Source organism: Dryas octopetala, chromosome 6, assembly GCF_963921425.1.
Source record: "Dryas octopetala chromosome 6, drDryOcto1.1, whole genome shotgun sequence".
NCBI lineage: Eukaryota > Viridiplantae > Streptophyta > Magnoliopsida > Rosales > Rosaceae > Dryas > Dryas octopetala.
This window is the reverse complement of record NC_141371.1, coordinates 19,968,608-19,991,000: the sequence shown is the minus strand read 5'-3', so window position 1 is coordinate 19,991,000 and position 22,393 is coordinate 19,968,608. Positions and strand designations below refer to the sequence as shown.

The 22,393-nt window shown below is 34.8% G+C and overlaps 2 protein-coding genes across 2 annotated transcripts; both read right to left on the bottom strand.

Annotated features, from left to right (window-relative positions):
- Positions 1 to 10,692: 10,692 nt before the first annotated feature.
- Positions 10,693 to 15,100, bottom strand: LOC147283120 (uncharacterized). Its single transcript, XM_086248362.1, has 9 exons — positions 14,426 to 15,100; positions 14,073 to 14,279; positions 13,890 to 13,979; positions 13,673 to 13,780; positions 13,291 to 13,545; positions 13,162 to 13,203; positions 12,742 to 13,050; positions 12,360 to 12,629; positions 10,693 to 10,732 (listed from the first exon to the last, which is right to left on the bottom strand). Exons 1-8 carry the CDS (start codon positions 15,098 to 15,100, stop codon positions 12,360 to 12,362), a joined length of 1,956 nt encoding a protein of 651 aa, XP_086104488.1. The 3' UTR covers positions 10,693 to 10,732.
- A 255-nt stretch (positions 15,101 to 15,355) lies between these two features.
- Positions 15,356 to 20,525, bottom strand: LOC147283119 (uncharacterized). Its single transcript, XM_086248361.1, has 9 exons — positions 20,465 to 20,525; positions 20,277 to 20,368; positions 19,934 to 20,031; positions 19,330 to 19,431; positions 17,328 to 18,868; positions 16,607 to 17,234; positions 16,234 to 16,515; positions 16,048 to 16,153; positions 15,356 to 15,961 (listed from the first exon to the last, which is right to left on the bottom strand). Exons 1-9 carry the CDS (start codon positions 20,523 to 20,525, stop codon positions 15,356 to 15,358), a joined length of 3,516 nt encoding a protein of 1,171 aa, XP_086104487.1.
- Between the last annotated feature and the right edge of the window lie 1,868 nt (positions 20,526 to 22,393).

Sequence of the window (22,393 nt, the reverse complement as noted above, 5' to 3'; positions counted from 1 at the left end):
AAACTCACAACTTCTTCACACCCCCTTATGCCTATAAATAAAGATCTTTGTACCTCATTTTCATTTGTACAACCAAGTGAAGTTAGAGTTACTCACTCTTTGGTTCTTTGGGAGTCTTTCTAAGAAGAAACAAACTAAAAAGGAAGAAAATTCTCATAGTTCAAACGTTTTTCTTTTGGAGGCAAGCCAAGGAGGAGGAGTCCCTATAAGTGGAGTCTAACTTTGGAGGTCTACAACCGGATAAGTATTTTATTATTTCTGCTTTATTTATTTTTCACTTAGTCTTTAATATTAGGTTGTATGCTTATATTAATTAAACATGCCTACGTTTGTTTTGGAGATTTAATTGCTTAATTTATTTTGGTTAATATTAAGCATGATTAGTTGTAACCTTAATTTGGAGATTTAATTAAAGGTACGTTATTAACATGTTAGACTTAGCATGACTCTATTGTAGAGACTAAGTTGGATTTAAGCTATTATTCGAGCTTAATTAATTAGTGGAATATTTTGGAGAAATACTAATTAATTAAATACGTGAATAGTACTTAGGTTTGATTTATTTTAACCTAAATTAATTTGTAGAATTGCTTTGAATTAAAGCAATTAGTCAAGTGGTTTGATTTTAAGATAAAACTTGAAACTTAGAAACCCTAAAGAGTAGAGTTTAATCTACTTAGGACTAGAGTTTTTAGGAATGTGTGACCTAAATGAATAGGTCATGACGAGATGGTGTTGAAGTTAACTTTTGACTAACTTGTCGTATTATCGAACACTAGAAACACCAGTTACTGAAGAATTTCTTTGTGACGTGACAAAAAGGCGATGAATTCGAGATGGATGAGGATGCATAGGCTATGTAAAAGAATACGTGAAAAACATTGGATTCCAGGTAAGGGGATTTATCCTACATTTCTGACTATGGACTTTATGTGTGTGTGTTTTTTAAATTATTATAACATGCTATTATTATAATTGGTTTGAGAGTAAGGATAGCGCTGTACGTGACCCTGGGTTCAAGCCCCTAAACCTTCTAGAAGAATTGATCAGTACATTATAAGGAGTTTAGCCAAGCCAATACGTGACTACGTGTGCTTATGCAAAGCGGGGACCATGATTGATCAGGTGGCAATGATACAGTTTCTCAATTGCGAGTTCCTATTTCTGTTTACCATAGCGCTCTCACTATGGATGCTATTTCTTTTAATAGCTGGCCGTAGTTGTACCATTTTGTATCTACTATCAGGTATGAATGATTTGTTGTGAATTTGCATGTTTATAATCATATTACTGTACAGCCGAGTCATAAATGTTTTGAAATGATTTCAAAGGAAATCTTTGAAAAACTTATTTTGGATAATTTAATAATCCAATGGAAAAGAATTTATACTGTGTTTTTTACTGGGAAATGTTTTATAGTTTTCAAACCTAGCAGGGTCCCCTGAAGGGAAGCTATAATCGTCTGAGATGCTTAATTACTCCCTACATTGTTTTGTGTTACTTGTTAATTACATTATTAAGTGTTGGGACGACATATTGGTCAAATGACATTTGACTTTCATGTATCACACGGGGTAAGTCACATAATATTACAGAGCTTGGGACAATAGTGCAAATAATAAGAAGATAGTGATTGGTGGAAATGAATGAGTAAAGAAGAATCATCCATTTAAGATGGATGAATCTAGTTCATTCAATGGCTAGATGAGATAACATAAAAAGAGGGGTGATCCCCCTATGTGCTGCCACTACAACAATAATGTTAATATACAACGGTTAATAGATAAGGGTACATGTTTTTCCGTTATCTTAATTTACCACACATTAGTTTTAAAAAAAATCATTATATGAAAATATAATATGCAATGATATTTGATTGGGTCCATTTGGCACTGTTTCTTGAAAGCGCTTTTGTAGGAAGAATATCAATTAGGGGTGGAAAAAGGCCTCTAATAAGCTTAGGGGCGGTAGGAGGGGCAGAAAATGTAAGTGCTAATATTGATTAGGGGCGGATGTCACAACCTATCCGCCCCTAAGACCAATAGGGGATGATAGAGATCTAAAGCTATGTTTCCTCGAAAATTGGTCATTTTAAAAGTGAGTGACGTATATTAAACGCCCCTACTATATTTGTAAATTAATTAGGGGCAGATAGGAATTGCCCCTGATTAGTTTTTTAATAATTTTATAATATTTAATTAATTGAAAATTTGAATTTATCCAATTAGTATTTGAATTAATATTTTATATGTTTCCTTTTACGCCTGAAATTTGAAAACCTCAATTCAATTTGAGTTGAGTAGTTGTATCAGGTTTTGGTAAAATGGTTGTGATTAGAGTCTTTTGATTGATTAGGTCCTCCATTACTAAAAGATCATATGACCCCATAGTATCCAAATTCAATACTTTTGATTCAACTTGGTTATTTTGTGCACCCACTTTGCATCGGAAGACTAGTACAAAAACCTTGATAGACATCACTAGATGAATATCAATTTTTGAAGAAACTGATAGCTTAAAAACTGTAACATCACATTTGTTTTCGACAATATATATCTAAACCAAATAACACATCATCAACATTTTTCATGTGAAATCTATTGTACCCTTATTAAGTTAGAGGAGTTAAAAATTGATGTCTAAAAAAAAAAAAAAAAAGTGCTACTGTTTACTCAACTTAATTTTTTTTTTTTTTAGTCTTCCACCTAACCTCAGCCCGATAATCCCACACATTTTTCTCATAAAGCATGCTCTTTCTCGAGAAATTATTGTGTGTAGCAGTTATGACACTGGGAATTGCTGAGTGTTATAACGCTGCAATGTCATTGGCCACTTTAAATGACGTAGAAGCCCAATTGGAAAATCATTCAAAATAATAGAAAAATATAACTAAAGGTAAACGGCGTTACACCAAACAGACGTACGCCAAAAACTGAATTGAATTCTACGATTTCTATCACTTCTACCACTGGGTTTTCATAGTTGAGTTCTTTGCGAACCTGAACTTTCATTGAGCCTCAAATGATTGTATGGGTTTGAGAAATCATCTGCAAATCTGAGGAAAAAAGCAATGCAACTCCTCCAAGGCAGAATCTTTTGTGATCAAAGGGACTCAACAACAATGGGTTTTCCTTTAGAGATCTTTGTGCCCTTTTCAAAGGTGTGAAATTTTTCTACCCTTCAGTTCTCCATTGTTAGTTTTCATATATTTATGTGATTTTATCTTTGATTTTATTTGGGTTCCATGACTTTCATCTTATTTCACTCGTTGTTTTTTTATTATTATCGAGATATAATAAGAATTAATGAACCCTAAAATTAGGATTTTGGTTGAGGGCAATTTTGATAGCAATTATGATTCTTCAATAATTTTTATCAAATTCTTGGATATTGCTGATCAATTTAATAAATTAGGGTGGTCATGCTATTTAATTTTTCAAAATATCATTAAACTATTGTAGTAGGAGGCTCTGGTCGTAGGAGGGTATATATAAGAATGTTTTATATATTTATATATAATACTACCATAACTAACAATTAATTCTATTAGCGTGAGGTATGCTTATATATGCACCATATGTATGTATATGAATATGGTCATGTTAGAAGGATTATATGGGATGTAATGTTCTGCTTTACATTTTCATTTGGGTGATTTGCCATTTTTTGCTGTCCGAATTTTTCTTCTATGGTTAGTTTATTATCCATTTTGAATGTGCAATTACCTATTAGGCGTCTACAAGAGGCAGGACTGAAACAATTAAAAGAAGAGACGGTAAAGAGACTAGAGGAAGCAATTCGGAAAAATGTAGAGGAGTGGTTGAGTTCAAATGAAGTTAAGTTAGAGATAGAGAGGTATATAGAAGAAGCTAGTGCTTAATTTGGGTTTCTTTTTGCTTGTATTTTCCAAGTCATTTCTAGTTAATTTAACTTGGTTTCCTTCATGTAGATATCTGTCAACTTGATTTACTCGTAAGATTCAACGATCTTGAGCCTGCTGCCAGCCTTTCCATGTAGTCTATAGTGTTCGATCATTTGAAGTTCAGGAAAATATGTTGAGTTGAAAGTGATCATTACCACATTCCAGAAGTTCTGGATGGAAAATATGATGACCTTTCCTAGCAATTATTTTACATGGTTGGTGAAATTAATTAAAGAAGTGATTGCCAAGGAACAGAAGATTGCTAAGAAGTCTGTTGTTTAATTAGTCACTCCCAAGTCCCAACAATTCTCTTATGTTATAATTTATTTTCAGTGAGCTAGTAATGATGGCATTAGCAATTCTTAGGAATTTCATTTGTTTTGAGGAGAAAACTAGGTTTTCAGTTCAAGGCATATTTTGTAAAGTTGAGTTGGATTGCATAGAGAAATGAGGGAGTGGACATATTCTATTAGGCCCTGTTCTTTATGCAATAAGGTATGGCTGGGTGCGTATTTATTTAATTATAATCCTTTCAATTCCAAAAAAAAAAAATAATAATAATAATAATTCATTTACTTGTGAAGCTAGTTTATGGTTTCTATTCTTTGTGACTTTGGTTTAACTTATATATTGAAATGCATTTCATTCACTATACATGTCAATAGTAAATATGAGATCCATTAATAGGAACATAAATAATCAATTAAGGACCTTATTCAAAGTATGAAATGTGCAAATACGGTTACAAAAGTAAACTAAAAGGAAGAGACATGAAGAATCCCAATACAGAGCCTAACTGTATACATACTACTCAAACAAAACACTTGGTACTTCTTTAGTTTAAACTGGACTATTCTAAAACCATAAACTTCTCTTCCATAATGTTGCAAGCCATAAACTTCTCTTCCACCTACAACCAATAGATTAAAGTCAGCTAAAAGAATAAGAAATGACAAGAGTAACACAAATAATAGTAATTCAATTTATTTCACTATTACACATTACCTTACAAAAATACTAAAACACTATTCTTTTGGATGGGGCTTGGCAAAACTTGTGGATGAATTCTAACATTACAAAATAAGAAAACATAAAAAATAATATCAAATAATTTCAATTTGGGCATTCTAAATTGTGACTTCAACATGAATCAATTCATCCTATACTTGACTTAAATGCACCATATAATCATCACTTTGTAGCATGCTTGTAAAAGTTATATTGGGTTGATAATATGTTGTAGTAGAATTGGAATCCTAGAATAATATATTACACTATTATATTTCTAGGGTTAGATAGTTAAAAAATAAACATTAGTTTTACACCTAAAAATTAGTTTACCTGATTAGACGGAGGCAAATATGCACGAGCACTAGTTGATGACAAACTCATAGTTGGATAGAGCTGCGTATTTTGTTGATAATAATATTTAGGCAAAGAGATGTAATACAACAAATGCAGACACATGCTGCTGCTCACAAAACTCATACTACCCAATGGAAAGGTCTTACTTAAAGAAGAAGATCCAGGCCCATCATCTCTCAGCCCAGGCCAGTCTTCATAGTTATCTTTTTATCATTGTAATTGTAGCATGTGGATTTTTATTCATAGTTATCTTTTTATCTTTTTTATCTGATAAGTCTTGTTAGCTATCTGATCTGTTTGTAAAGTCTTATTCGTACATAATACTTTGTAAGTTCTATTATAAATATATACATCAAACCTCAGATGAATTATCTTGAGGATCTCAATTTGCTTTATGGTATCAGAGCCTTCAATCACACGACTAGCTATATTTCTTTTTCTCTTCTCACAGTTTTCCTTTTCTATTTCTTTTCTTCTTAAGTTATCATGTCTACCACTTCTGAAACCCCAGTTATTAGCCAAATTGACACACTTATTCCCCCTCCAACATCATGTAATACCATTCCGTATAATATCACCACTGCCAACCTAACTATGACCACTACTACTACAAACTTTTTGCTATGGCTGCTACTACACAGGGTGGGCAGGATCCGAATCAATGGTTGTTGGATACCGGTGCTAATGCCCACATTACTCATAATCTTGACAATCTTCACCAGCCAAGAGATTTCTCTGGAAAAGTTGTTGGTGGTGTGATTACTGGTTCAGATTTGGATATTCATAAGATTGGTTCTCATAATTTTATTCATGATTATAAATTCTTCTCTCTTTCTAATCTTCTCTATTCTCCATATGCCTTTGCTAATATTCTTTCCGTTCATCAATTTCTTAAGGACAATAATTGTGATCTCTTACTTTCTCCTGATTTCTTTTGTTTAAAAGATCAAAATTCAGGGAGGATCCTTTTTCCAAGGCTCAAGTAGAGATGGTCTCTACCCCATCAATCTTCCCAATTCTAAATTCAAAGCTTATCAATCCAATAAAGTTGATGCAGATCGGTGGCATGAGCGTTTAGGACATCCTTCTTTTGGTGTTTTACAATTTTTAAGTTCTAGTCTAGGTTCTTCAATAAAGGATATGTCTTTTTGACAGGACCGCCCCCGGATTTCACCCGGAAACCCGGAGAGATCCTGCGGGAATCCAAAATCAAGGAAAATCCTACCGAAAATTCGGCAGAACCTCCCCTGAAAATGGACTAACCCAAAATTTAAAAAAAACCTGTTAAAACACTTCTAAGATATCAACCACCTCTACCACAACCACATCATAAATATATAAAACTCAAATCCTTTTTATATCCTTCTGAACTTTCTTCTCAAACGACTCTCAATATACTGAAAATCAATAAAACTGCTCAACTGAGATCGTCGTACTTCAAAACCTTTGCTGTCATAAACCCATAACTTAAAATACTAAACAACTGAAAACACACACCAAGTCAGATACCCGGAGAGTCTGTCATACATGCGCAGAGCCGAAAATCTATCATGCGCATGCAGAGCCATAAATAATCTGTCATACATGCGCAGAGCCGAGGATCTGTCATGCGCATGCAGAGCCATAAATAATCTGTCATACATGCGCAGAGCCGAAGATCTGTCATACGCATGCAGAGCCATAAATAATCTGTCATACATGCGCAGAGCCGAAGATCTGTCATACGCATGCAGAGCCATAAATAATCTGTCATACATGCGCAGAGCCGAAGATCTGTCATACGCATGCAAAGCCATAAATAATCTGTCATACATGCGCAGAGCCGAAGATCTGTCATACGCATGCAGAGCCATAAATAATCTGTCATACATGCGCAGAGCCGAGGATCTGTCATACGCATGCAGAGCGGCCCCCAAAGGGCGAAGCATCCCGACACACGGCCCAAAGCCTATATGTGTGCCGTGATGGGTCCCAAAGACCTATTTATCTGATAACCTGAAGGGTACTGAAAAGGTGGTTTTAAAACTATTTCTCATAACCAAACAAAATCTATTTTTCCACCAATAGAAAGTAACTTTATAGCATTCTCAGAACTTTTAATCCTCAAACCAAAATATATAAACACAACTAGTAAAATAGTACTCAATAAATTACGTTCCAATACATAAAACCAAATCAAAACGTTTGACCATAAATAAAAATATGCAATAATCCGTGCGTATATATATATAAAACAAGAAACTAGATAAAATCTCATATTTGATTTTTTTTTTTTTTTAAATGATTAATTAGGCAAATACCCACATAATAAATTTAAAATCAAGACAAACTCACTAATCATCATATTTGGATAAAACTCATTATAATAATCATGACTTAAATCTCAAAGTTCATGAAAAATCATTCCAAAGAAAACAAAATCTAACTCACTACTCATAAATCAATTACTCAAGATATAAAATATGAACAAATCCATGAAATAAATAAAAACGTTCAAGAAACCAAGTCCACTCACTGTCTGCTCCGAACTATACCAAAACCTTTCCGAAATTGATTCCTACTCACGACCCCTTACTTGTTTGTCATTCCTACTCACAGTCTATGGTATAATAATTGCTTAGTCCTCGCTTAATCCTTTAATCTCAATCCTCGTCAATCCCTTCCCATGGTCTAAATCCTATACTTAGCTTCCTCTAACATAAAGCATCAAATCACACAAAACCGACAATTTTTTAACGGTACTCTACATTAAAAGTCCGATACGTTTCACTCACAATTTAATTACGTAAAAGAGCGAAGTACCCTTCACGGTGCCATTGCTCGGATACCAAATCCAGCAGCATAACGGCATCAAGAATCAGATTTCCCGAGCCCATGTACCTGTTAAGACCAGACAACCAAACAATATACACTATATTCTTTAACTAGCTGTTAAACAACCGAAACGAGCGGCCAACCACCCCACACGGTGGCTGCCCGGCCATAAACAACACACAAAAATAATCCCAGATAATCACCGAACCTAGAATTAAGCTACCAGAACCCTAAGAAAGTGGGAAAATACGAGAAACCATCCAACCCGCCGCCACGAGGGGCGGGGCCAACGGTGGCAGCAGCGGCACAAAACTAGGAATACCCAAATTCAACTCCAAATAATTCTAATTGCATAATAAAACCTTCAATTGCACAAAAACAATTCAAATTCAAGTCCAATTTCAAGAAATTCGAAATATAACAAACACCCTAAAATCAAATTTTCAATTTCTCAAAATTGGGAAAACACATCTTAGGGGAAAGATAGCCCGTACCTAGAGGGTCAATTTTCGTAACTGAGTCGATGGTCAAATCTCGTCGGAAACGCCGGAATCGACGGCGGAGGCCGGCGGCTGCGTCGGGCTTCTCGGGCTCATTGCTCCGTCATGGGGCATCACCGGAGCATGGGAGCACCATGACTGAACTCGCCATGGCGAGAGGATCAAGACCCAGTGGGTCCGGTGTCCCGTCGTCGCCGGAAAAATGAGATCGCCGGAACGGCCACCGGAGTAGCCGCGGTCTTCTAGCTTTGCACCACCGTTTTGGGAGGTCGTCGGAGTGAAAGAATTGTACGGGGAAGCTCAGAACGTCGAGGGGAATCGATTTGTAGTGGTCGGACCTCGCAATTTGGCCGGAAAATCCAAGTCATCTGCAGGGGCTGGCTTCGGATTTCGCGCCGTCACGTCGTGGTGGTGGTCCGATTGGGTGATTAGAGGCTAGGGGAAGATGGAGAAGGAGAAGGCGAGGTGATGGGTGGGTCTCTCGTCGCCATTGGCTGCCGGACGGCGAGATACTCGCCGGAGGAGACGGTCGGCCAGAGAGAGAAAGGAGAGGAAAGAGAGAGAATCGGGGGGGGGGGGGTGTGCGTGAGGAGAGAGAGAGAGATAGGAATTTAAATAAAAATTTGGATCTTTCTAGAAATCCCTAGAATGCAAAAGTCTAAAATGCCCTCCAAACTTTGTTCGTCTGTAAAATCCAAACCGTAACTCTGTTCTACGCGTGCTTCATGTCTACGAACTCGTGGGATCGGGATCTATCCAACGGGCCAAAAGTCAAAAACGAACGCCCACTAATTTTAAAAGTCAACGTTGGGGTCAAGTCTAATTTAAAACGAAAATTTAAAATAAATCCAAAACATTTTATTTCTCAATAAATTCCCAAAATAATCACAATGAATTCTCCAATCTTTAAAATACTTTTCAAAATAAAACTTAGAAAATTACATGGTCTTACAAATCTTAAAATGAAACATTTTAAATCTAAATTAAAATTTTAAATAACGTTAAATCAATTTCAGTGAAAACATTAAATAAACTCTCAAAGTAAATTAAAAAAAATTTCCAAGGTCGCAAAACTAAACTTCCTTAAAACCCTCTTAAAACCAAAGTTAAATAAAAATTTAAACTTCCAGTGAAATTTGGGTCGGGTCGTTACACTTTTTGTGGCTCTTGTCCCATTGGGAAATCTACAAAGCTCCCATTTGGTACTTCAAATTTTATTGCAACTTTTCCTTTTGAATTAGTGCACTCTGATGCATGGACATCTTCTATTTTATCTAATGAGGGTTTTCTTTATTATGTTAACTTTGTTGATCATTTTACTAAATACACATGGGTGTTTCCACTACGTAAGAAAAGTGAGGTTTATGATGTGTTTTGCATCACTAGAACAGAAAAGGGCTTTTATAACACTCAAAAAACGTTATAAAAACCCTTTTATAGCGTTATTGAAAACGCTATGTCAGCCGACGTTATAATAGACCCAAGGTCTTTTATAGCATTTTTGGAACGCTATAAAAAAAAACCTTTCTATAGCATTTTTAAAATGCTATAAAAGATATATATAATAGCGTGATCGAAATGCTATAGAAATATATACCATAGCGATTTTTAAATGCTATTATTGTGGCTTTTAATAGCATTTTAAAATTGCTACAATATGTAACAATCTTTCATAGCATTTTAGAGAAGCTATAATAATTCTTACTATAGCATTTTTTTAATGCTATCGTTAATTTTTTCAAATATATAATAATTATTGATTACATATTTTGGTACTAGAAATTTTTTATATATAGCATTTAGTATGAAAATTATGTGCTATCAAGTATATATGTAAATTAAAAGAAACAATTGGAACTAAAACACATCATTAAATATATTGGTCCTGAAATACAACATAAAGAAGTTATTTCAAATACCAATGTTAAGGCTGGTTGCAAAAGCATAATAGTTTCATAAGTGCCATAGTTTCAAATTGGCCTTTATAAAACACTAATACGTAGGTCCTATATATAGTAACAAAAGGTACCCTAACTTGTTAATCAACTCTCTTCAAAATAAAGCCTCCAATAGCCAAAAGACTCCAAACTGCCAAAACGCAAACATCCAATTATATCCAAGTGCCTCCAAACTGCCAAAAAGAATAGTTAACAATAAGTTTCATTAGTACCCTCAATCTAAAGGTTGTAGTTCTAATACGGGAGGACTACCTCTATAATGTACCAAATAAAAACATGCATATATGTGACCCTCTTAAATACATGAATTTGTGATGTATCAAATGGTATATGAAAAAAAGAAAACTGAAAACAAATCCTATTATGTGTGCCAATAAATGTCCACTCAGTCAGAAGTTTACATATTCACATTAATATACTACTACCATGAAAATAAAGCAATCAAACAGTTTGGATTAATATTGAATTAACCAATTCCAACACAAAACCACCACTAATTAAAAATTGAATTGAAAGAAAGAATGTATATAATGTCCAAGGTTGGCTCAAATTTCACTATAAATCCGTTAATTTCAATTTAATCTTCAGGGTTGGGGTCCTGGGCCTGTGTCAACCACTAGCGTAGGGTCTGGACCCTTTAATAGATCTGGCGCTTTGATTCATCAATTTCATGCCTGATTGCCTGTCCATCCATTAAGACAGGGCATGAGGGCCTTGTTGCTCCTACAATAATCTACAATACTAGTTTCTTTCACCACAAAGGTATCAATAAGATTAGTGTTTGTCAATAGACTCAGTACTGTCATTGATAATGACCTCTTTGATAACAACTCTATGACTATGCAAAGGCATTTCATTAGCATTTGTGAGTTGAATCATAATATTTCAAGACAACATTTATAGTGCCGACACTGTTTCTGTAACATATACATTTAAGAGTGAATAATTTAATCTGATGTAAAAAGTAAACTTATCTAAATTTAATGATAAAAAAAATGTGTTTATGTAGTTAAATTGCTATGAGTTCAACCAAGAACTTTTAGTCCTGTATGTAAGGTAAAATAATCTTGAAATCAATGGATATCATATTTTTCTAGCTACCACTCAAAGTGGAAATTATTTGGGCCCATGATATCTTGTTAAGGATCTGACTTCTAAGATGTTGTGACTAGTTAATTTAGTACTTATCAAACTTACTATTAAATGGTTGAGGCTAGAGATGAACCCTGAGCTTTGCCCAATCCCTACAACTAAGATTTAAGCCCAATATATCCAACTTAACTCAAATTTCAAACCAAGCTTGCAAAATTTTTTTGAATTCTGGCTTAGCTGAGTTGGAACAATTCATAGAATTCAACTTTGTCCTGACTAAAATTTAAAAGAGAAACCCACTTTTTATAATTCACTGCATGAAAATTATAAAAATAAACAAATAAAGGCTGCTTCCCTATTTCAAAAGGTATATAATGCATCTGCAAAGACATCTATTCCAACGAAAAGTTATCTAACCTAGAATTCAATTTTTTTTTCTATCAAGATTAGCCATGAAAACAAAAATGTCCAAGCTCCAATGCATGGTATCACCCTAGCTTGTATCAAACATAGTGAATAATTTTGGTATTGCCAGTCAAAACATGATTAGATTGAAATGCCAGTCTACTAGAAAATGCAAATACAGTCAACATGGTTTTAGAGACTGAGAAAAGTTACCATGGAAAAGAAATGATTGATTAAAATCTATGTTGACAATACTGCTCAAAATCTAGTTTAGAACTAAAATTTGAGTTGATAAATGTTTACCTAATGTGGCATAATAACTTTGTCTGCAGGCCATGCTGTTGTACTGCCAAGAGCTTCTTCAATACAAGTCATATCAGATGTAGGCCTCCATAAAAATGCTTCAGGTTTCCTTGCTAAATCTACCCAAACTCTCATTGCATTCGGTCCTAGAGGAGTATGATGTACAAGCTGTTTCGGATCACTTGAAGACCAACGTCCTTCAGCCACTACTTCACCAGATCCAGTCCAATCTAACAACTTGCACTTGTTGTTTGAATTTTTATTCATACTCTAACCACAAGGCAAGTAGAACAAACAAAATGAATGTATATTACTTATCTTTAGATTGATATTTCAACGTGTTAATTTATGTATGAAAATTCAGAAAAAGTTAGTATTTTACCAATGGAGAAGATATATTCACATTGTCCCCAGCTTGTTCACTCATGGGCATAACCACTTTGTCAGCTGGCCATGCAACTGTACTACCAATAGCTTCTTCAATACAAGTCATATAAGATGTAGGCCTCCATAAAAATGCTTCAGGTTGCTTTGCTATAACTATCCAGACTCTCATTGCATTAGGCCCAAGAGGAATGTGATGAACAAGTTCTTTTGGATCACTTGAGGACCAACGCCCTTCAGCAACTATATCCCCTGATCCAAGCCAATCCAACAACTTGCACTTGGCTTGTGAGTTATTATTAACACTCTAAGTAAATAACAAGGCAAAGTAAGAAAAAAAAATTAGGTATAGTTTTTTATTGATATTAATCCATGTACATATAATTTTTTTTATAATGCAATTAAGTAGCAACTTTACCGATGGAGAAGAAGCATTTTCCTGTTCCCCATTTTGTTGACCCTGACAATGCATAAAGTTTGGATAAGTAAATAGGATACAATTGCATGTATCTAAATAAAAAAGAAGACCTGATTGTTTGTTACTTGCCTGAATGTTCATTAAACCTTGGACTAAGCCTTCCAAATATTTTATCCTGTCTTTCAATTCAATTTGCCCCTCGTGAAGTTGGGCCACATGTTTGTCCCTCGATTGTAAGAAAGATAATTTAGTAAGGGTCATCCCTCTTCCCATTGCTCTCACCCTTCCATTAACCTCTGGACCAAGGACTTTGGTTAGAGCATCTTCTTTCACATTTGTTGTTGAAGACGATGGTGAAACACTTTCTAATTTCTCCAACTTTTCCTAAAGGATGAAATAAAAAAAAAAATTATATAAGTACTTTAAAAACCAAGTACCATACAAAATTAGGCATATATATCAAAAAAGATGGGTTCCGGGTAATGTAAAGTATATAAAAGATATTTCTTACAATAGTTTCACCAGCTGATGTGTTCACTGGTTTACCATCTTTTTTTGTGCGTGATTTAATCCAAACTTGAACTCTAGAAATGGAGGATGGGTTTGCACTACTATTTTTCTGATAGAAAAATAATAAAAATATATTAAACGCAAATACCACTGCTTGAACTAATTAATAAACAAAATCCTAGCTAAAAATAAATTAAATTAAGCAGGTTATATATCACCATATCAACGGCCAATCGAGCAAAACCCCTTCGACTGCATGTGTGTGGGATTTGTTTACACCTCATTGTTTTGTACTTCTCACGTGTAGCCTGAGAACAATTTATATAAAAAGATTATATAAATTACACATAAAAATTTCACCATAAAAGCAGCTAGTATAGTTAGTTAATCAATATGTTTACCTTAAAGGCTGGACTTGTTTTTTTCTTCACAAAAGTCTTCCAAACATTAATATCTTTAATGTTATCAGGGCGGAGTTTAAGCCTTTCTTCTTCATTTGGTGCTATGAGTATTTGGCGAACTAGTCTTGATTTTGAAGCTCTCCAAATGCAGCCCATCTCCTTAAATATATAGTCTTTTTGCCATCCCTCCTCAACCTTGTATCTTGCCTACAAGTTATACATAGTAGATATTAAAAAAAAAATATATGATAATGCAGAAAAAAGAGAGCAAAAAACAATTAGGCAGGAAGATGAACTAGTTAATAATAGCCATCCATAAGTCCCATGAAGACCATTAAACTATTTTCACTTACCTGAACAGATTTCCACAAAATTTCTTTTATTGTATCGCAATTTTTTCTCCAATCATCAAGTGTTACAGGTACATTCTCTCGCACAAGTGGTCCTAAAAATGAAGACAAACTGACTGATCCATCTCCAATAGCTTCACCCCCATCAGTAAAATGAACTTCAACTCGACCATCAGCATCCAAAGCAATGTCTTTCATTTTGGTTTTTCCTCTCTTTTTCTTAATTCCTTGAGAATTTTGTACAGAGGCTGCAGATGCATCTTGGGGTTGTGAGGTTGCAGGTGCATCTTGGGGTTGTGAGGCTGCATGTTCATCTTGGGCTTGTGAGGCTGCAGATGCATCTTGGGGTTGTGAGGCTGCAGGTTCATCTTCGGCTTGTGGGGCTGCAGATGCATCTTGGGCTTGTGAGGCTGCAGGTTCATCTTGGGCTTGTGAGGCTGTAGTTGCATCATGGGCTTGTAAGGCTGCATCTTGGTTGAGTTGGATAACAGGCTTTGAAGTGCCTTCTCCTAGTGCCAATCTGGCTAGTGACCCTCTAGTACGAGCTGCATAAATTTGTGGAAACTCTTGAGATTCTTGTGGATTTGGCTGTATATCCATAGGTTTGAGGTTAGGTTGAGAAGTGACATCTCCTGCTGCCTTTTTCTTGGACTTTGATCTCTTAGTACCCTTAACCATGTTTGCTAACCTGTAGGTGAGAGAAGTCAGAATACCAATAAATAATTAGAAGTCTACTCTCCTTTTAGATTAAAAATGAATCAATAGAATAAACCATCCAATATCCAAAAGAAAAATGATATATGTTTACTTACTGTTCTGACTGAAACACTAAAGGATAGGGAAGAAATATATCTTTTGTAAGAAACAAGACATATAGAAGAAAATATAGACTAAAATGAACATCACATTTCTTTGATAATTTGAGTACATATATTACACAAAGATGCCCTCACAATCCCCTCTCACATAACTAACTTGCTCACTACAATCATTAGTATCCATCTCAAGTTCATTTTGTGTGGGAACTACATTTGCATTCTCATCATACTCTTCCAACTCAGAGAAACCTCTCGGTGGTGCCTTTAATAGGATATACCAATTAGAGGAATCATGTTCTCTTGAATAAAAAACTTGCTTCGCTTGAGATGCAAGGATAAATGGATCTCTCACAAATTGACTTTGATCTTGGTGTAGGTTAACAAGGGTAAATCCATCTTCTTTCCTAACACCATTACCAACATTTGCCCACTGACACTTAAAGATCGGCACATAACATGAGTGGTAATCTAATAAAATTATATCAGTTAGTATCCCATAATAGGTAACCATATCAGGTACTTGTGCAGCATCCTTTGCGCTTGCCCTGCACATGGTTGTTGCTTCGATGGAAACACCACTGTTTTGAGTTGACAACTCAATATTTATTGTATGAAACTTCTGCCCATTGATCTCATATCCATTGAAGGACAATGCCCCATTTCTAGGACCATATGCAAGCAATTTTAATATCTCTGAATGATCACTTGAATTAATAGGAATCTGTCAAAAACAATCAAATTGAGTCAAATATATACTTCCTTATATGTTGTAGCTAATAAGATTTGATCTTCTACATAGCATGTCACCTTTTCCTTTAACCATGCTGCAAATTTTTCAGTATGTCTCTTCCAAAGTAAGCTGGTATTTTTTTGAAGACTTTTGTTAGATTGCTTTAACTCCTCTTTATGCATCCTATAGTATAATGCAAAAGTGAGTCAGTTGACTGATAGTTGTAGTTAGAAATTCTACAGTTTTATGAGTAATTTACTTACTCTAAGAATGGTTCAACCTCAGCTGTATTGAATAGCACACAACGGTGTGCAATTTCTAACAATTCATCACTTAATGTAATCAGCCTTTTCCCAGAAATTGGACGACCCTCAAGAATTACCTTATTCCCAAAATCTTCTAGTACTTCTTGAATATCAACTTCAATTGAGTGCTTGAGAAACTCACTACAAAATGCCATGCACTCTTCTGCAAGATAGCATTCTGCAATGGACCCCTCAGGCCGTGCACGGTTCCTTACATATCCTTTGAATATTTTCATATGTCTGGAAGCATGAAACCAATATATTAAAATATGTACTACTTCTAAAATGAACTATATCATTAGGTAAAAAAAATTGATAATGTGTTCCTAACCTCTCAAAAGGATACATCCAGCGGTAGTGGACTGGTCCACACAATCGTACTTCTCTTCCTAAATGAATTGGTAAGTGAATCATAATGTCAAAAAATGAAGGAGGAAAGAACCTTTCAAGCAAGCATAAGGTTTCCACCACATCATTCTCAATTGATAGCATCTTTTCTCTATCAATAACATGCTGACAGATTTTGTTGAAGAATTCACACATGCGAATTATTGCCTTTCTTGGCCCTGCTGGCAGCAATCCTTTTAAAGCTACAGGCAATAGTTGTTGCATCAGAACATGATAATCATGAGACTTGAGGCCGATAATCTTGCATTCCTCTATTGATATACAATTCCCAATGTTAGAGCTATAACCATCAGGCACCTTCAAGTCAAATAACCTCTTGCAAAAACTTTTTTTCTCAGCCTTTGATAATGTATGTGGCGCTGGAGGAAGGTATGTCCTAGTTCCTCGAACTTCTGCATATAGGTCTTTCCTAATTCCCATATCTTCTAAATCCTTACGAGCATTGAGTCCATCTTTTGATTTTCCATTAATATCTAATATTGTGCCTATTATGCTTTCACAAACATTTTTCTCTACATGCATTACATCCAAATTATGGCGCAATGACAATTCTTGTTAGGAAGATAAAAATTATGAGTTCAGTGTATCTATATACTTTAAAATTGTTAAGAAGATAAAGTTCAGAGTTCAAGGATATAAAATACTCACTTCCCAATATGGTAGATCGAAAAAGATGGACCTCTTCTTCCACATCTCTGGTTCTTTGTTGTCATCTCTTTTTCTTTTTTTCTTATCAGACTTTCCCCAATCATTCACAAAATCTTTAAGAGCAAGAGAAATATTTCTACCTGTCATGATTCTGGAATTTCTTCCATTTTCTTCCTTGCCATTGAACCATGACTTATTTTTCCGAAACGGGTGTGACGGTGGTAGAAATCTCCTATGACCCATGTATACACCCTTCCTACTAAATTTTAGCCACCGGTAATGAGTATTTTTACCACATATAGGACATGCTGTACTGCCTTTTGTCGTACAGCCAGCAAGATTTCCATAGGCTGGAAAATCGTTTACTGTCCACATCAAAACTACTCTCAAATTAAAGATAGTTTTACTGAATGCATCATATACATTCACTCCACTGTCCCACAAATGTTGCAAATCTTCTATAAGTGGCTGTAAATATACATCAATGTCATTTCCAGGTTGCTTTGGTCCAGGAATCAATAATGTTAACATAATATTCTCTTTTTTCATGCATAACCCAGGTGGCAAGTTGTATGTAACAAGCATTACTGGCCAACAACTATGTGTAGAGCTCAAATTGGAAAATGGATTGAAGCCATCTGTAGCAAGACCTAGCCTAAGGTTGCGTGGATCAGATGAAAATGATGGCCATTTAGCATTAACCAAGTCCCATGCTACAGAATCCACCGGGTGACGCATCTTCCCATCATTACTTTTATGATTGAAATGCCATCTTAAATTTTCTGCCATGCTTTGAGACCTAAACATCCTTCTAAATCTGGGAATGATAGGAAAATATCTCAAAACTTTAGCAGGCACACCCTTTTTAATCTTCTTTGTACGCTTATCTACCTTCCATCTTGAACCACCACATTTTGGGCAATTCTCCATGTTCTCATACTCTTTTCTAAAGAGACAACAATCCTTCTTGCATGCGTGAATCTTTTCATACCCTATATCGAATCTCTTGAGAAATTTTTTTACTAAGTACAAGGACGTTAGAAGCACATTTTGCATTGGTAACATGCCATGCAAAATCTCTAGAAGCCCATTGAAACTCTTATCAGTCCATCCACTTACAGTTTTGTGTCTATATAAAGTTACAATGGCCGATAACTTTGTATAATTTGTACAACTAGGGTATAGAGGGGTTTCTGCATCATCTAATTGTTCAATGAAATCATCACCTCTTCTTTCTTCCATAGGCTCCATATAGTCTTCATCATTCAAGCATGTTGCCCTGTATAAGTTATATGCCTCACACATATCCACTTCTTCAACTCCCTCATTTGTAACTGGTTTTTCCCCATGGTGAAACCAATTTGTGTATGTTCGATCCATTCCCTTTATCACCAAATGCTCAAAAATAGTATAACAAAATTGATGACTTAAATTCCAACAATTTTTGCAAGGGCAGAGAATCTTTTCTGAGTTCCCTGAATTATTTTCTGCCCTTTTCACGAAATTCCATGCTCCTTGCAAGTACTTATCAGTAGCTCTAAAATTAAAAAAGAAAAAAAAAAAAAACAAAATGAATGCAATCAGAAGCCTACCTAGATTGTTTAATTTTAAGTTTTCAATTAGATTGTAAGGTAATTGTTACCTGTTAAGATGCACCCAATCTTTATCCATCATCTTAAATTCACATAAGATCTACATAAACAAGTTCTATGATATAAGAGAACCGTTTCCATATCGATCACTCAATTGCCCAAAACTAAAATTAACAAATTTAAATACATTATAAGCTATCAGAGAACTGATTCCATATCATCAGGGAAAGTATCTTACTAGAGCTTAAAGCTTTATTCTAGGCTCTCAGTGTTTTGACAAACTAAAAGCATGTAGATTCAATGCAAGCATAGATGCAAAAAAATAGATATATAATTTGTAAAGAAAGACTAGTACCAAAGAATAGCTTTGCCGAGTTGAGTTGAGTTAATTTGTAAAGAAACTAACCTGGCTTGCTTTGCACTTGAAGCTCGAAAGCACAAAAATCTCTTTAAAGGCAATGGTTTCTTTAATCGACCTTCACACCAATTTACCCCTGCATCTTTACTTCTGTTACAACAAAATAACATAGTTACTTAATAAATATAAAGAAATAACATTATAACTATGAATTAGGTCCAACATTGACATAAAAAATAAATATATAAATAAACCATTGTTATGCATTAATGGTTTCTTCAAAATTTAGAGATACCTCTTTTTAGGCCATATTTTAGTGCAGCTAGCTGTAATGATTGTTAAAGTCTTTGGTTATAACCTATTGTCTATCTTAACAGTGGACAGCCCTGTGTTGTACTTCTTTTTTAATTGATAAATGTTTTGTTTCTCATAACCAAAAGAAATTAAAATAAAAAAACCACCTAAGACATTGTTTAATACATGACATCTCTAGAAAATCTCAAAAACCATAATGCAGTCATTAACAGACAAATGAGTAACATTTTTCATAAAACAAAAATAAAATACTATTAAAAGTCAATGGAAAGATAAATCCAAGAGAAATATTACTATCTCTGTCTAGAAGTGATCACTTGTAGGCAAAGGCAAGAACGTAAGACCCTCTTGTTGTGTAAATTTCTTGTAAGTCTCACCATAAAGTGATGGTACCTCAATAAGTTTACCCTGAATAGTTATAGTTTCAGGGGCACCCTGAAAAGAAAAGACAAAATTCTTGCTTAATGGCTATAAAAGGAAGGATACCTACCAAGAAAAAAGCTGAAGTAAATATTCAATTGATTATATAAGTGTTGCTTCCATACCATTTCCAAGAGTAAAATATATATGTCAGCTTCCTATTAGATATGAGGTAGAGTATAGCAACCAAAACTTTTATTTATATTACATAGTTAACAAATGAGTAAATAAGAAAATGTGATAACAATTCAAACACAAACAGCAACAACAACAACAACAACACACCAAGGCCAAAGCCACCAAAGGAACGCAATAACTGCTGCTTCCTTGTTCAAATCAACAAGGACAGTCACTAATGAAATTCATTAGAAAATGAGGCTCACAACAAGGCAAAAAATTCACCCTATCCCATAAGAAATCCACCGTTTTTGCAAGTTTCAATCCATACCATAAAAAGATTGCAATTGCACCACAGACCCATAAAACTTTAGCTTTTTTCCATCCTCCATGGAGGCCAAACAATAATAGAAAAGTAATGATCACCCTCAATAGAATGCAGCAATATTCAAAAAATATAGACAGATGAAGAAATGACAGAGATGATACAATATTTATGCTTTTTTCCATCCTCTGTATTTTATGCTAGCTTTAACCCTCTGAATTAATGAAAAATATTATACAATGCGTTCACTTATTATACAATGCAAAAACCCAGATGAAGAAACGTAGACACATGAAGATTAGTCACTCGAAAAATTCCAACAGCTCTCCAAAAGAAAATAGATTTATCAAAAGGTCAAAGCAAGATAATAAGCACATGAAAATTTCAAGAAAAAAAAAACATATAGATGAATTCATAGCCCAAAGAATGAATATAAGTGCCGAAGTAGAAAACCATAAAATTTGGATATTATAAGTAGATGCACCGAAAGGAACATGAAAAAAACATATATCAAAATGCTTAACTTGGCAAAAATAATGTGGGTTTTTATGTATGAGAAGGAAAAATCTTAATACCAATCGACCAAAATAAGTTGAAGCCTTATTTTTTCCTCCAAAGATCCAACCTAAAACTCAACTTTCCCAAAGAACCCAACCCAGCTGAAGCAGCAGAATAGGCACATGAAAATTTTCTAAAGAAAAAGACATATGAATAAAGAGAATCAATTTTCCCCAAAACCCACTAACCCTAAAATCATATAGGTAGATAATCAAGAGAATAGGCTTCATTACCAGGTGCTGGCCGGATCGAACGACAGAGAGAGAGCTTGATAGAGAAAGCGTTAGTCTAACCAAGTACTGGATTGGTCTGCCGCAGATTGGTCGACAATGGAAGGAGAGAGAGACAGAGACAGAGAGTCTAGTGATCGATAGGAGAGAGAGTTAGAGAGACACAGGGAGGGAGACACAGGAAGGGAGACAGAGAAAGAATGCGTTCTCTCTTGGAGAATGAGCGTTCGATCTACCAGAAAGTGCGAGGGAAACAACCCCGCGTAAGGAAATTAAGTTTTGGGTATAACTCTCGCGCGCATAATTAAGGACCTGAATTGGACCTAAAAAGGTTTATAGCATTTATGTTTTAATGGGCTATAATTAAGTGTCTTTTAATAGCAGTTAAAAAAAAATGCTATAAGTAAATGCTATAATAGGGGTTATTTCTACTAGTGCATGTTTCTTAAATATGTTTCTAATCATTTTTCTTCTTCTATTAAAAGTCTACAAAGTGATGGGGGTGGTGAGTATATGAGTACTCGGTTTCAGGCTCTTTTACAAGATAATGGGATTTTTCATAAAATTACTTGTCCTCATCATCCTGAACAAAATGGTGTTGCTGAGAGAAAACACCGTCATCTCATTGATACGACTTTAACTTTACTTGATCATGCCCACATGCCTTTATCTTATTGGGTCAATGCTTTGCATTCTGCCACTTTTCTTATTAATCGTATGCCCAGTTATCATCTTCATCATTTATCTCCTTATGAAAAATTGTTTAATCGCAAGCCTAATTATTCTTTTTTTAAAGTGTTTGGATGTGCATGCTATCCTTATCTTCGTCCTTACAATTCTCAAAAGTTTGCTTTCTGCTCTCAACGATGTATTTTCCTTGGCTATTCTTTAAATCACAGAGGTTACTGTTGTCTTGATCATGCCATGGGTAGGATTTATTTATCTCAACATGTTTAGTTTAATGAAACCTTGTTTTCTTTTAAATTGCAATCTTCTGTTTCTTCTAATGCTCTTCTCTTTTCTTCCTTATCTGACCAGGTGATGCCTCTGCCAGCTCAGGTCTCTCCACTCTCATCTTCTGCGCCTACCTCTGATTCAGCCCCATTCAGTTCTGACTCTCAGGATTACTCTCTTGTTCAGACTGTTA

What these genes read in the sequence shown, in the direction of transcription:
- LOC147283120 (XM_086248362.1), bottom strand. Translation starts at nt 15,100, where the DNA reads ATGGTTAAGGGTACTAAGAGATCAAAGTCCAAGAAAAAGGCAGCAGGA. An exon ending in TTTTGTGGAAATCTGTTCAG is followed by an intron (nt 14,280 to 14,425) that starts GTAAGTGAAAAT and finishes TATAACTTGTAG; the next exon opens with GCAAGATACAAGGTTGAGGA. An exon ending in AAGGTTTAATGAACATTCAG is followed by an intron (nt 13,204 to 13,290) that starts GCAAGTAACAAA and finishes ATGCATTGTCAG; the next exon opens with GGTCAACAAAATGGGGAACA.
- LOC147283119 (XM_086248361.1), bottom strand. Translation starts at nt 20,525, where the DNA reads ATGGAGGATGGAAAAAAGCTAAAGTTTTATGGGTCTGTGGTGCAATTG. An exon ending in TCAAGTGCAAAGCAAGCCAG is followed by an intron (nt 18,869 to 19,329) that starts GTTAGTTTCTTT and finishes TTTTAATTTTAG; the next exon opens with AGCTACTGATAAGTACTTGC. An exon ending in TGGATGTATCCTTTTGAGAG is followed by an intron (nt 16,516 to 16,606) that starts GTTAGGAACACA and finishes TCATGCTTCCAG; the next exon opens with ACATATGAAAATATTCAAAG.